This window comes from Manis pentadactyla, chromosome 4 (assembly GCF_030020395.1).
Source record: "Manis pentadactyla isolate mManPen7 chromosome 4, mManPen7.hap1, whole genome shotgun sequence".
In the NCBI taxonomy this organism is placed as follows: Eukaryota; Metazoa; Chordata; class Mammalia; order Pholidota; family Manidae; genus Manis; species Manis pentadactyla.
The window spans coordinates 141,234,443-141,248,311 of NC_080022.1; the positions used below are offsets into that span (position 1 = coordinate 141,234,443).

The 13,869-nt window shown below is 39.2% G+C and overlaps 1 protein-coding gene across 3 annotated transcripts in view; it reads left to right on the plus strand.

Annotated features, from left to right (window-relative positions):
- Positions 1-11,620: 11,620 nt before the first annotated feature.
- YWHAE (tyrosine 3-monooxygenase/tryptophan 5-monooxygenase activation protein epsilon) overlaps positions 11,621-13,869 on the plus strand; it is a 42,448-nt gene continuing 40,199 nt past the window's right edge. For 2 of the 3 annotated variants that reach the window (XM_036906222.2, XM_036906221.2), the window contains exon 1: positions 11,621-11,804. In XM_036906222.2, coding sequence (XP_036762117.1) covers positions 11,741-11,804 — 64 coding nt within the window. In that variant the 5' untranslated portion in view covers positions 11,621-11,740. The remainder of the gene's footprint in view (positions 11,805-13,869) is intronic. The other variant, XM_036906224.2, reaches the window with a different exon arrangement.

Here is a 13,869-nt window from a genome sequence, read left to right on the forward strand (position 1 = left end):
ATCCCTGGTCTGTCCTTTAGAGAAACCCTGCTCTTTCCTCTAGGGGAATTGAATTCCTTCTGAAACATAAATAATCCATACCAGGATAGCTAGGGCCAGCCAGCTCATTCCATGGCTCACAGTTTTGTCATCTTTGCTAATTGCCCCAAGTGTAAGTCCCCCAAGTCATCTCGATTCTGTTACTGGCATCATCAAGGTGTACCAGGCCTTCTCTGGCCATATATACCCCCATTTTGTTAATGTATTGTTAATAATGCAAATAAGTAATTTGGGACTTCACTCCATTGCTGAAACTCTTATCCCCGTTAGGCTCCCTACCCTTTTTTACTGTCATCAACCAAACTTCTCATTTATTGAAGATTTTGAAACCTGGCTTTCAGTTTTTCTTTACCCCAAGACCTGCTCTCATCTGGGGTAACCTATCCATCACTTTGGCCTCTCTTTTTGACCATCTCAAATCCATTATCTTATATTGTTCATCCTTGGAATCTTAAGCTTCTTATTCTCTGATCACTACCATCTAGCGTTCTAGTTCTCTATTTTCCCAAAGCCCATGTTCTTCCATTTGAGGAGTCCTCTGGTTCCCAAACTCAACTACCAGCCACATCCTGTTCTTCCTTTCAAGTTAGATAATGAACAAATATATTACATATTGTCAGGTCTTAAATACATCCAACTGCTTACTGGACACCTCCATTCGGTTATCCTAAAGGCACCTCAAGCTTTACACATTCCAAACTGAATTCACCATCCCTTCCCCCATCTGCTCCTCTTCCACATTCCTGATCTTCCAAGCCGAAACCTGGAGCTATCCTCTCATTCATCATCCAATTTCTAGTCTTTTACTAAGTCCTAAATCCTGAGCATCTAAAATCAGTCCATTTATCTCCATCCCCACAGCTGCTACCTTGTTTCAAGCTGCCTGCGTCTCTCAGCTGGGTGATCTCTGCAGCGCTCTAACTGGTCTCCTGCCTTTAGTTTCAGCTCCTCTAATCTCTCTGTCACATTGCAGCCCTAGTGAGCTTTCTATAATTCATAGTATATTACATTATATATTCTCCTTCAGTAAACATCTAAATCCTATAAAGGGATATAGAGCTCTTTATGTTCTGGTTCCTGCTCCTCTCTCCAGCTTCACCTCTTTTCACTCTTATATGCTAACCATAATGAATTTCTTGTCCTTTCTTTACCCAACCTACCTACTTACCCTTCCAGACTTTTGTTTACAGTCTGTACCTTTATCTGGCTCACCTTCAGTTACCAGTCTTACCTGACACTGATTTGGATTAGGTGTCTGTCCCATCTCCTCTCTTGGCAATGTGTACTCATAGTTGTATATCACACTGAACTGAATTTGCCTGTGCATGTGTCTGTCATAAGACAGCCCTGTTTGACACACAGCAGATACTCAGGGTATGTATTTTGGACAAGAATGAAAAACAGGTTAGGTAGACTAGAGGTTACCAAAAGCCAAGTGGGAATGATAGGTAATAATCCTAGAGACATAAGAAAGTTACTGTATCAGTTAACTTTCACTGCAGAGTAAACCATGCTAATACTTAGTGATGTTAAACAACAATCATTTATTTATCTTACAAATCTGCAGCTCAGCAATTTGGGTTGTGCTCAGCTCGTTGGTTTTTCTGTTTCTGTGCTAGTCTCATACATCTTGTATCAGTTTCTTACTGGCTGAGGCTGGATGGTCTCAGATGGCCTCAGCTGACATAGTTTATCACTTCTTCATGTGGTTTTCCATCTCCATCAGAGTAGCCTGGACTGGTTCTCATGGTTATTGAAAGGGTTCCAAAAGAACAGGCAGAATCACTCAGAGCCTGTTAAAGCCTGGCTTTAGAACTGACAATGTCAGTTCCACTCCATTCTGTGGATCAAAGCAAGTCACAAAGCCAATTCAAGGAGTGAGGAAGTAGAATCCACCTCTTGATGGGAGGTGCTGTGAAGTCATATTGCAAAGGGGGGCAGATACACGAAGAGTGAAGGATTGTGACCATTTTGCAGTGTATGCAGATACCCCATAAAAAAGAAACTTTGACTGAAATATGTAAAGCACAGATTATTAGGAAGCATCATCATTGGATGAATCACTACCCAAATGTTCATGGTTTTGCTTCATTTTATTTTGTACTTGAAAATGTTGCATGTGCAAGCTTGGTTTTTAGTACCTGCCAAAGTAGGTGTTGGAACTGGGCCATGAGGACTGTTTGAGAAGACGATCATTGAGAATGAAGACTCTTGACAACAAGCTTCATAGGGGAAGGTTGTGTCCACTTACTAACTTTTATTCATAGTATGTCACATATAACCACATGGAAAACACTAAACAAATATTTGTTGAATGAATAATAGCAACCCCATTTACTATTATAAAGAACTATGCTGCTGCTCATGGAAATACATGTTATTCCCCACCCAAGGATGTGAAGCATGGGGGAGTGGGACTCTGTTGGCCAAGATTCAGGCCTGGTCTGTGGATTTGCTTGTCTGCAAAGGACATTTCAAGTTCAAACAAAGGCACATTTTGCTTGCCAATCAGGAAGCCCCTAAGCTGCATGTGTGAAAGGGGTACCTATTTTAAGTCTTACAAAAGTTCCTATGGGCTAGCAGGGCCCTGAGAAGGGAAGGTAGAACTGGTTGCTGAGAAATTCAAGTTGGCGCAAAATACATAAATGGCCCAAAATGCACAAACCAAGAAAATTAAGTAAGCATAAAACTAAAGGCACTGTTCTTGTAAGTTCATCAAGATGATTGAGAGAAACAGAAGCAAGAAAAAAAAAAAGACTTAGTGACAATAAGTCTGAATGGAGTTCAGAAACCAACTGAGAGTTAACAGACCAGAGCAGTGAAACATGCAAAATCTGATTTGTTGCTATAAAAGGCAAATCTATAGGCACAGAAAATAGGTGAATGGTTTCCTGGACCCGAGAGTAGGAATGGGGATTGACTGTAAATGGGCTCAAAGTTCATTTTAGTGTGATGGAAATGTTCTAAAATTAGATTGTGGCAATGGTTTTACAACTCTGTAAATATACTAAAATTCATTGAATTGTATGCTTAAATGGGTGGACTTCATAGAGTGTAAACGGTAGCTCAATAAATCTATTATAAAATATTATTTGTCTCTTGTCAGTGTTAGCCATCACTAAAAGTGAACAAGACGTGTGTGTGATGTGATACAACAGAAAGCTCACAGCAAGCACCACCTCTGAGGTATTGAAATAAAAAAATAAAAATAAAACCTGGCTCTAATTCAGCTATAGGTTTACGGGAAATATAAGGAATAGAAGAACAAGTCAAATGACACCATGATGGAAACAAAGAAATGAATCCAGCATGTGAGATACTCTATAAGAACAAGGCCCAGTTTCTTCTGGAATGGCATGAAAAAGAAAGAGGACAGGAAGATAAATCTGTTACAGATAAAAAGAGACTTAAGAGACCTGTCAACTGATGCACTTTGTGAGCTTAGTTTGTATCCTGATTCAGGTAAGCCAATTGGAAAAAACATTTCAGATAAGCATGGGACTGGACACATGAACATGGACTGGATAGATATTAAGAAATAAATGTTAATCTTGTTGGGTGTAATAATGATAATTGCAGTTACATTAACAAAATCTGTTAGTGGTACTGTGGAAGATGAAATGAAGATCCCCCAAAGATATCCACATCTTAATCCCTGTAATCTGTGAGCATCATGTTGCCTGACATGGCAAGAGGGATTTTGCAGTTGTGATTAGGTTAAGGACCTTGATGTGAGGAGATTCTCCTGGTGGGCCCAATGCAATCACAAGTATCTTTATAAGAGGGATGCTGGAGGAGTTAGAGTGGGAGAAAGGACACGGGACAGTGGAACAAGAGGTTCCGATGAGGTATCTTGAAAATGGAGTAAGGGGCAATGAGCCAAGGAAAGCAGACCGACTCTAGAGGTAGGAAATGGCAAGGAAATGGATTCTCCCTTAGAGCCTCCAGGAGGAATAGAGCTTTGCTGACAGTATGATTTTAGGACTTCTTATCTCCCTCAGAACTATAAGATAATAAATCTGTATTGTTTTAAGTCAGAGACTTTCTGGTAATTTGTCACAGTAATAATAGGAAAATATTACAAATATCTTTATGAATAAAGCCTTTTGGCTCAACTTAATTAGTTTTAGCACAAATTCCCAGGAGTAGCATTACTGGGTCATGGCTGGCATCACATTTGAATTTAATGCTTTCCAAAGGGGTTTACCAATTGTCAATACTGCCAGCAGAGTAGCCTGGAAACCATAAACTATCAACTTTTTAAAAGATAATTTAGTAGACTTAAAAATATGTCTTGCACAGCATGAATGTATTTCATACTTGAACTGTATACTTGAAAACTGTTAAAATGGCAAATTTTGTTAAATGTATTTTAGCACAGTTAAAATTTTTAAAAATTACAAAAATTAAATTTTTAAGTGTATCTCAGTCTCTTTATTTGTACATTTTTATTAGCAGTGAGAATGAAGGTATTTCCATTTACTTACCCCTTGAATTTTCCTCATGTATGAATGATCAGGTTATATCCTTTGCATATTTTATTTATTGGATTTACCATTTATTCAAATAATCTATTTTTACTTTCAATACTGAAAAAGAGTTCTTCCACAGATCTGACAGATACTTGTTTCCATTTTACTGTAGTATTTCTATAAGTTGGTTCTTACACGTGCCTCATTAAAAAAAATTGGTAAATGATATAAAATGTCGACCTAACATCTTTCTAATTTACTGTTGTCCTCAAGCCACGTATTAGATAATCCTTTCTTATTCCTATGTCATGAACTCTGAGATTTGGAGGTGTTGGGTTTTACGGTTGATTTGGAGAATAGAATCTTGATCTGAATCAGCCACAGAAGGAGAAGGATGCAGATGTGATGGATAGCTCATGTTCCCATGCATCTCTGGGCACCTGCCATGAGGACTGGGGAGAGATGGCAGGACTGAGAGGAGCTACCATGGGAGCCATCTGAACACCCGTCTTCTGGCATAACACAATCATGGATATTTTCCTGAGAGTCAAATGGACAAAAGATATAAGTTGCTGGGCTGAGGCGCCTGCCTCTAACCTTCCTAAGGGAGGAAGCCCTGCAGAACCTTCAAAGAACCCACACAGGTATCCCCAGGAGAGCCAGTCACTGACTGCCTGCCATTTATATATATACTATATATATAACTAAGGAGAAGTTATTCCAGCAATGTAAATATGGTTCTATATTAAGAAATCTATTATATAATCTATACTTACTCATTAAAGAAGAAACCATAGTTCATAAAAATAGAGCCTGAAAAGGTGTCCAGTAAAAGCCTACACTCCTTTTTAATAAACACTTACCAAATTAGAAATAGAAGGATCTCTTTAACTTGATTAAAAAAAGACCTGTTTTATCAGAAACCAATAGTAAATATCACTTTTAATGGAGAAATTAGAAACATTCCCATTAAAATCAGGAATTTAACAATAATGCCTATTTTTACTTCTTATTAAATATTTTTGAAGCTCCATACCTATGCAATAAGAAATGAGAAGTATATAATAACTACACACATTATAAAGGAAGAGACAAAATTTTCAGTGGTTCATTTGGAGAAGCCAAGACAAATTTAACTGAAAACTATTAGAACTAATAAAGTTCAATATGGCAGTCAGATGCAAGATAATTATTCCAAACTCATTAATTCTTGTATCAGCAGTAACAATCAGAAATAAAAAACAAGGGGAGATCCCATTTATAATATCAATAGCCTCTTAATACTTGAAAACAACAGAAATTTGTAAGACCTATAAATCTAAGTGTTCAAATTAGTCAAGATCATGCCAAAGAGGCCTAAAGAAAATTGGAGAAATATATTCCTGAGAGGGAAGACTAATTTAAAAAAAAATTTCTAATTCTTCCACAATCCGTAAATTCAAGGCAGTCCCAATCAAAATCAAAATGGATCTTGAGAGAATTTTTCAAATTCAGTCTCCAGTTCATCTGGAGACTGTACAAAATGAGTGAAATTTTGAAGAAGAAAAAACCACATATGGAAATGTGCTGTAAAGCTATTGTAATAAATAATATCATATTGAAGTAAGAATAGACAAACATCAGTGGAACTAAATAGAGATTCTAGAACCAGACATAAGATTTGGTGCATAGTAAACATGGTATTTCAAATTAGCTGGAAGATGATGGATTTAAAAAAAAATTGCATTAGTCTATTTTTTTTTAAAGATCTCTACCCTCCCAAAGCACACAATTTCATATAAAAGACTTAACTGATAAAAGCAAAACTAATAAAACAAGAAAAACATAGGCAGATGTTATTGTACTGTTGAATGTTTGGAATACTTTAAAAATGTTACACAAAATTGAGAAGCCCCAAAGGAAAAGATTGAAGGATTTGACTACAAAAGATTTGAATTTTCTCTAATTTGGAAGTCAGCATTAAATTAAAAGACAAGTGACAAAGGGGAAGAAAATATTTCCATCGTGTATAGCAGTCACATGGGTAACATCCTTAAAACATAGTTCCTATAAATAATAAGAAAAAGACATCTCAGTAGAAAAATTAACAAGGACAATATCAGGCAAGTTACACAAAAATGGTAATGATAAAATCCTCAACTTCATTAAAAACCAAAAAACAAGTTAGAAATGATTTTCATCTCACCTATCAAATTGTCAAAAACTAAAAATAAATGTTGGAGAGGATGTCTCAGATACATTGGATTATGTGTAATTGCTTTAACATTTTTGAAAGGCAATTTCAAAGTGATCATAAAAATTAGTGTGCACATGTAAGAGGCTTCTAGGCTTGAGTAATATTTCTGAATTAGATGCAGTTTGCGCAAGTTAACCTTCATTTTGTCATAAGTCATTCAGTTGTGAACTTCTGATTTGTGCACTTCCCTGTTTGTATGTGACATTTCAATATATAATTTACCAAAAAATTGCACATGTTCTTTGACTTAATGGTTTTCCTTCTACAAAATAATTGTCCTGTTTAGAAATACCCTTGTATATATGTAAAGATATAAAGGTGTTTTTACAGTATTATTTGTAATAGCAAAACATTTTTAACTTAAATGCTTATCAATAGAGGTAAATATTGATTGATAAAATATTGATAAAACCAACCAATATTGATTAAATGCTGTAACATCCATACAGGAGAATACCATAAAGTTATTAAAAAGAATAAAGTAGCTTTATAGGTGCTATTGGAAAGATAAATATGTATTAAGTGGAAAAAGCAATCTGCCGAACAATATTGTGGCATAAAGTTAATGTTTTTTTAGTTCATCTTTTTATCCTCTAAAAGTAATACATATAAAGACATTTGTGAAAAAGCAAAGCCGAACAAAAACACCCATAATCCACAAGCAAAACTTATTTTAACCTTCTTTTACTGTATTTTTCTGATCTTTTTTCTAAGTGCAATTGTATTTTTAACAATACAATAATAATACTGAATACATGATTTTATTTCTTGGCATTGACAATCATAGATAATGAGAATTTTTCATGTGATTGCTTGTCTTCATAAATATATTTAAATTGTAAAGGCAAAAAAATCTAAATCATAAATGGTAAATAGATTAAACAAGTTAAAACAGGTAAAAAATAAAAATAGCCTATTTTTACACCGTATAAACACCACAACAACAATAACAAAAAAAAGCACTAAAGGGCAAGTTTCTGGAGGCAATGAGTAATCATATTTTTTAACGTCTTATTTCCTTCTGATAGTACTTAGTACACTGCCATGGATCCATGGATACTCTACTCAGGACAGGTCAAGTGCGTTCTTGTTTCTATTAAAGCAAATTTTTCAATAAAGTGGGGAGCCTCCTACTTAAGGGTGTGACCTAATGACCTGGTGATTGTTTTAAAGGATTTTCAAGGGAGTGCGAAGTATCCATTAACAACAGTATGAGAAGTTCAGTACCTACTGTGAGAGCCACCTCAGCACAGAACCATGGTTTTTATCTGTTTATAACCTCAGAAGCTATATCAAAAATGCTTCTGTTTCTATTTTTGTTCTATCAACAATTTCTGCCCTTCTCTAGTTCTATTTGTTGAGAGAATAAGCAGAACAGTTAGGAAATCAATCCAGGTTTAAGATTTCTGCTTTCTCAGCAGTTTTTTAGGAAGAGAGACCTTCCGGTAGACTCCCGCCAGTCTTGGGAGGCACTGTTAAGGAGAGAAGACCCCATAATTAAAAAGTGATTGCCCCTAATCACTGATGTCTGTGACAGCCCTGTAGTTACTCTGGCAGCAATGTTAGCTTTGTAGGGTGGGGTAGGTTTTGGGAATACGTGAATCAATCCTATCATTTGGCCACCCCTGTTGGCCCCTCATTTCTCTTAAATGACTACTCTCTACCTCTTCGCTGCTTATTCTTCCCAAGAGAACCCTGCACTGCTAGTTTCTCCCTTTCGTTGTGCTTCAACCAAATGCAGTTTGGCTGCAAACATCCTTTCGAAACTGCTCTTGAAGGTCACTAATGACTTAATTGCTATATGCAGTGGCTTTTCCTCAGTGCTAATCCTGATGTCTCTGCAATTTCATAAGACTAACCACCCCCTTTTTTTGATCTCTTCCCATTTGTATTTTGTGACACTAACTTCTCTTAATTCTCCTTCAAGCTTGAGCCATAGAAACATTAACACATATAGCTAACATTCATTGAGTATCAGGTTCTTTTCATGTAATCTCCATTTAATTCTCATTTGTATGAGGAAAATATCATCCCCATTTTATAGGTGAAAAACCGAGGCTGAAAGTTGTTGAATAATTTGTTCCTATTGCACAGGTTATTAAGAAGCCTCGGAATGCAAGTTCTAGAGCAGAGCCTCTGACCTTAACTGATGTGATGTGTGGGATAGAGCTGGAAGGGATTTACAGAGGTCAGCAAATTCAGCTGCTGCTCTTCATTTCTGCAAAAAATGCAATTGGGATTTTGATAGGGATTGCATTGAATCTGTAGATATCTCTGAGTAGTGTTTTTATTGTGACAATACTGAATCATTCAATCCAAGAACACAAGCGTCCGTCATTTATTTAGGTCTTTAATCCTGTCAGCAATGTTTTATAGTTTTCCATGTCTAATTATTTCACTTCTTCGTTAGTTTATTCCTAAGCATTTTACTCTTTTTGACGTTATTGTAAATAGAATTGTTTTCTCAACTTTTTTGGTATTCATTTGCTACAGAATAAAAATGACAACCGATTTTTGTGGGTTGATTTTGTATCCTCCAACTTTACTGAATTTATTTATTCTGTTTTTGTGGAACTTTAAGGATTTTCTACATAGAAGGTCATTTCAGCTAACAGAGATAATTTTACTTCTTTTACAATTTGGATGATATTATTTATTTTTATCGTCTAATTGCCCTGGTTAGAACTTGCAGTACTATGTTCAATAGCAGTAGGAAAATTTTTCAGTCTTCACCATCGATTATGTTTGCTATCGGTTTTTCATATATGGCCTTTATTTTGTTGAGGAAGTTCCCTTCTATTATTTTTATCATTAAGGGTGCTGTTTTTTTTAAATGCTTTTTTTTGCATCAATCGGGCTTATGTTTTTTCCCCCCCTTTAAGTGTATTAATGTAGGATATTAATTACATTGATTCTCTTGAAACAACCTTGCATTCCTGGGTCAAATCTCACTTGGTCATAGTGCATAGTCCTGTTAGGGTGCTGCTGAATCTAGCTTGTTATTTTGTTGAAGATTCTTGCATCTATATTCATAAAGGATATTGGCCTATAATTTTCTTTTTTTGTAAGTGTCTTTGTCTAGCTTTGGTATTTAAGGCCAGGTAGTACTGGTCTAATAGAATGAGGTGAGAAGTGTTCTCTCACATATTTTTGGGAAGAGTTGAAGGATTGGTGTTAATTCTTTAAATATTTGGTAGAAGTCACCAGTGAAGTTATCTGGTATTGGAATTTTCTTTGTTGGGAGAATTTTTTCCTATTTTTAATAATTGTAGTAAAACCATAAGATTTACCCTATTTTAATAATTTTTTACTGTACAGTTCAGTGGCATATGTACCTACATTCACATTGTTGTGTGTTGGTAGGTTTTTGATTATTGAGTCAATCTCCTTGCTTGTTATACATCTCAGATTTTCTATTTCTTCTTGAGTCAATTTTGGTAATTTGTATATATAGCACTACGATCTGTTTCTACACACAAAATTTCTGATACTCAATGTATGGGCTTTCCCCACCAATTTCCCAATTCTCTGTGGATACCTGGATGTCCTAATAATTTAATAAAATTCAGACTCTACCGAGTGAATGCAGACCCACAAGACTGAGGTGAAGGGCTCAGTCCTACAAGACTGTCCCCCACTTCAGATGCCAATATCAAGTAGTGGGTTCCCAGGTTACCCACACTTTTGTCCAATTTGGCTACAAATCAGGGAGTTCCCACAACCTCTTTCTCGGTTTTGATAATTTGCTATGTGAGCCCACAGAACTCAGGGAAATAAATACTTTACTTACTCTTACCAGTTTATTACAAAGAATGCAGATGAAGCACATAGGGTGAGGTTCTGAAGGGTCCCAAGCACAAAAGCATCCCTCCTTGTGTGGTTTGGTGTGCACCACCCTCCCAGAATGTGTATGAGTTCACCAATGTGGGATCTCTCTGAACCCCATTGTTCAGGGTTTTAATGCAGGTTCCATTACCTAAGCAAAATTAAGTAGTTTACCATTGGTGTTTAACTCGATCTCCAGCTTTTCAAGCTTTTCTTCTAACCCTGGAGGTTAGGAGTGGGGTGGATGAGGTTGAAAGTTATAACCATCTACTCACAGGGTTGGTTGCTCTGGCAACCAGCCTCTATCCTAAAGCTATCTGCAGGATCATCAAGATCAGTTGTATTGACTATATTTTCGTATTATATGTGGTTTTGGGAAGAGTTCTCTGTCTCACCTCTCACGCCGCCACCTTTAATCTCAATCCCTTATTCGATCTTGGTCCCACTCCATGTGCCTTGAGCTAGGTTCCTCTGACATCATCTCCATTCTTATCTATGGCGGGCCTAAAGGGAAAAAAGGGTTAAAGGGCAGGAAAAAAAAAAAGATTGCAAAGTGTAAGGGTGAATCTGAAGTGTGGAACTGGAGCTCCTCTTTCCCTACCAACTACAGGGGAGCCCAAGTCTTTATCTCCGGGGTTAAAACGGTCTGCGAAAGACCGGGATTGGGTTTAGATGAGAAAACAGGGACAAGGTAGGAGAGAGGCTGGTTTCAGTGGGGAAGGCCTGTTACAAAAACCATTACAGGCTCTCGCTTGCTCTGCCTGCAGTCCAGGGATCAGCCCTCCTCAGAGCCCAGGCTCAGTAGCTCTTTCAGGAGCAGCCTAGACTGGCGTCGCTCGGGGGCCCCCTCCCCGCTCCCTCGGGGCAACTCTTCGGTCCCGCAGTCGCAGTTCCCGCCTCGGCGCTCCAGCGCCTGCTGAGCCCGTAGAGGAGGGGCGTCTAGCTGGTTCTAGCCTCTACCAACACCGAGCTCCCGGGCCCGCCCCCCGCGCCAGTTGCCAGGGAGCGGTTGCCATAGAGCTGAGCAGTTGTCCGCGTGCGCAGGCGGAAGTCCCGGATTGAGGCGCCGCCATTTTTGCTGCCCGGACGCGGAGCGAGAGGCTGAGAGAGTCGGGAGACGCTATCCGCTTCCATCCGTCGCGCAGACCCTGTCGGAGCCGCTGCCGCTATGGATGATCGGGAGGATCTGGTGTACCAGGCGAAGCTGGCCGAGCAGGCTGAGCGATACGACGGTGAGTTGGGGGGGTAGTGGGGGGCTGGAATTCTCGGACCCTCTGCCGCCGCCCACAGAGGCCAGGAGCAGGAGACAAAATGGCGGCATGGTCTCGGAGCCTGTCCGTGGACGTGGATTGGGGAAAGCAGGAAATGGCCCGTGGGCTCCTGGAGCGGTGGGAGGCTCCAAGCCCAGGAATTTGACCCCTTCGGCGTCCTCAGCTGCGAACGGTCGCGAGTCAGGAGGCCGAGGCGATAGGGTGGAGGAGTTGATTGTAAAATGGCGGCTGGGGGGAGGGCGAGTCCCGGGTCGTGGGAGGGGGAGGAGATGGTGGGTGCTGTTTTCGGCCGTGCAGTCCCCAGGGGAGTTTCTGGGCTAGTCTTGGGACTTGGAGAACCATTTGGTGGGGTGATGGGGGAAGGAACACCCGCCACTTGGAGGAGAGGCGACCGGGAGCTGCAGCGCGGGCGCCTTACGGGGAAATATGGCGGGTGGGGGCGGTGGCTTTTCCCCGGAGGCCCAATGTGGGGCGGCGGCTGGGAAGTCTCACAAAGGAGAACCCTTTCGTCGGAGGGCTTCTTTTGGCTGGCGGTGGGGAGCAGTCTCGGGTGAGGGTCGGGGAAGGGGGGAGGGTGGGAATCACAGCAGGTCATCCCTGGGCGGAGGCCAGCTAAGAGGCTGCGATCGGATTTCTTTTACCGTAGGCCGGCACACCTTGTAGTTGGAGGGTTTTTTAGGTTTTACGTTCAGTCTCACCACCTGAGGAAGTCCAAACACGCCTCACTCACGGCCCTTTTTCTCGGAGTTATCCCGGAGAACTCGAAGTTCTGTAACCATTTTCTGGCTTCATAAATTGTGGTGTTCTTGAATTGAACATTTATCAGGAAACAAGGAGATCATGACTCTTAGTCCCTTTCCAAAGCCTGTGCCTCAGTGTACCAGTCTGTAAAAATGATGACTTTACTATTTATACGCACCATTTTGACAAATAGACCTATTGAAAATTAAAGGTGTTTGAAATAACGTTTAGCAGCTGTATTTTGGTTGAGTCCCCAGGCGTGGAATTTGTGTTCCTACTTCATTGGGGATCTTAACCTATCCTGAGCAGTTATCGGAGCTTTCGGTTTTTTGGATTATCAACATACGGGATCCCATGTTCTATTTTCTTTCCATTTAAAATAGTTTTTATTTTCAGATATGCTTATTTATTTTTTTATTTTTTTGTTCATTGCTCTTTTGCCCCTAAAGGTTCTTTAGTCATTTTCCAGAACATTACTGAAATGTCTATAGTGTCTAAGTTTAGGCCCAGGCTGCTGGTTTTTCTAGTTGCTCCACCGCCCCCTGCCCCCTGCCCCCTACCCCCATATTTTGGGCCTATATACTCGACTTGCCCCACATCCATTAAACTGTAGTATGACAAAAAAAATCATACATGTGGTTTTTACGGTTTTAATGCTGTTGGTGGGGTGAGACAAGGTTGGAATCACATGCCATTGATCTTTAGATTTTTCTTAGTTGTTTGAGCCACTTATTTTTCAAAATGTTATGTAGAGCCCTTGCTTTCCTTTAGTGCCAGTTTGGTCATGTGAACAGCCTCAGGGCTAGTCCCAGTGTATCGTCATATATTAGGATTCAGGAATTAGGAAATTAGGAGAAAAGGTCTCGAACCCAAACTTAGGAAAGATACTGAGCTAAATTTCGTTTTGTAAATCCTTAAATTTCTGTTTGTATTGAACAAGGTCCCTGTTGGGAAGGGGAGGGGAATAAAACGGGGAAGTACAGCTCAAGGTCAGATTTGTCTTTATTTTAGTGTTTAAAAGTCAAACAAATGTAGGTGTGTTTGTAATGGTAAGTTTTTTTTCTTTTTCCCCTTCATGCCCCAAATAGGTTCCCTGCTTATCTACCAGTGCCCTTGGGAGGAAACTTGAAATTATATTTGAATGTTCTCTATTCTATAGGGACTTAGTCTGAGTAAACTTGCTATGATAACCAAAAGGACATGGAAGGAAGGTCTTTTTTTAAGAACTTGCTTTAAAAACTGATTTGGAAACTCATGTGATTATAGCTACCAAGTAAGTGACAGT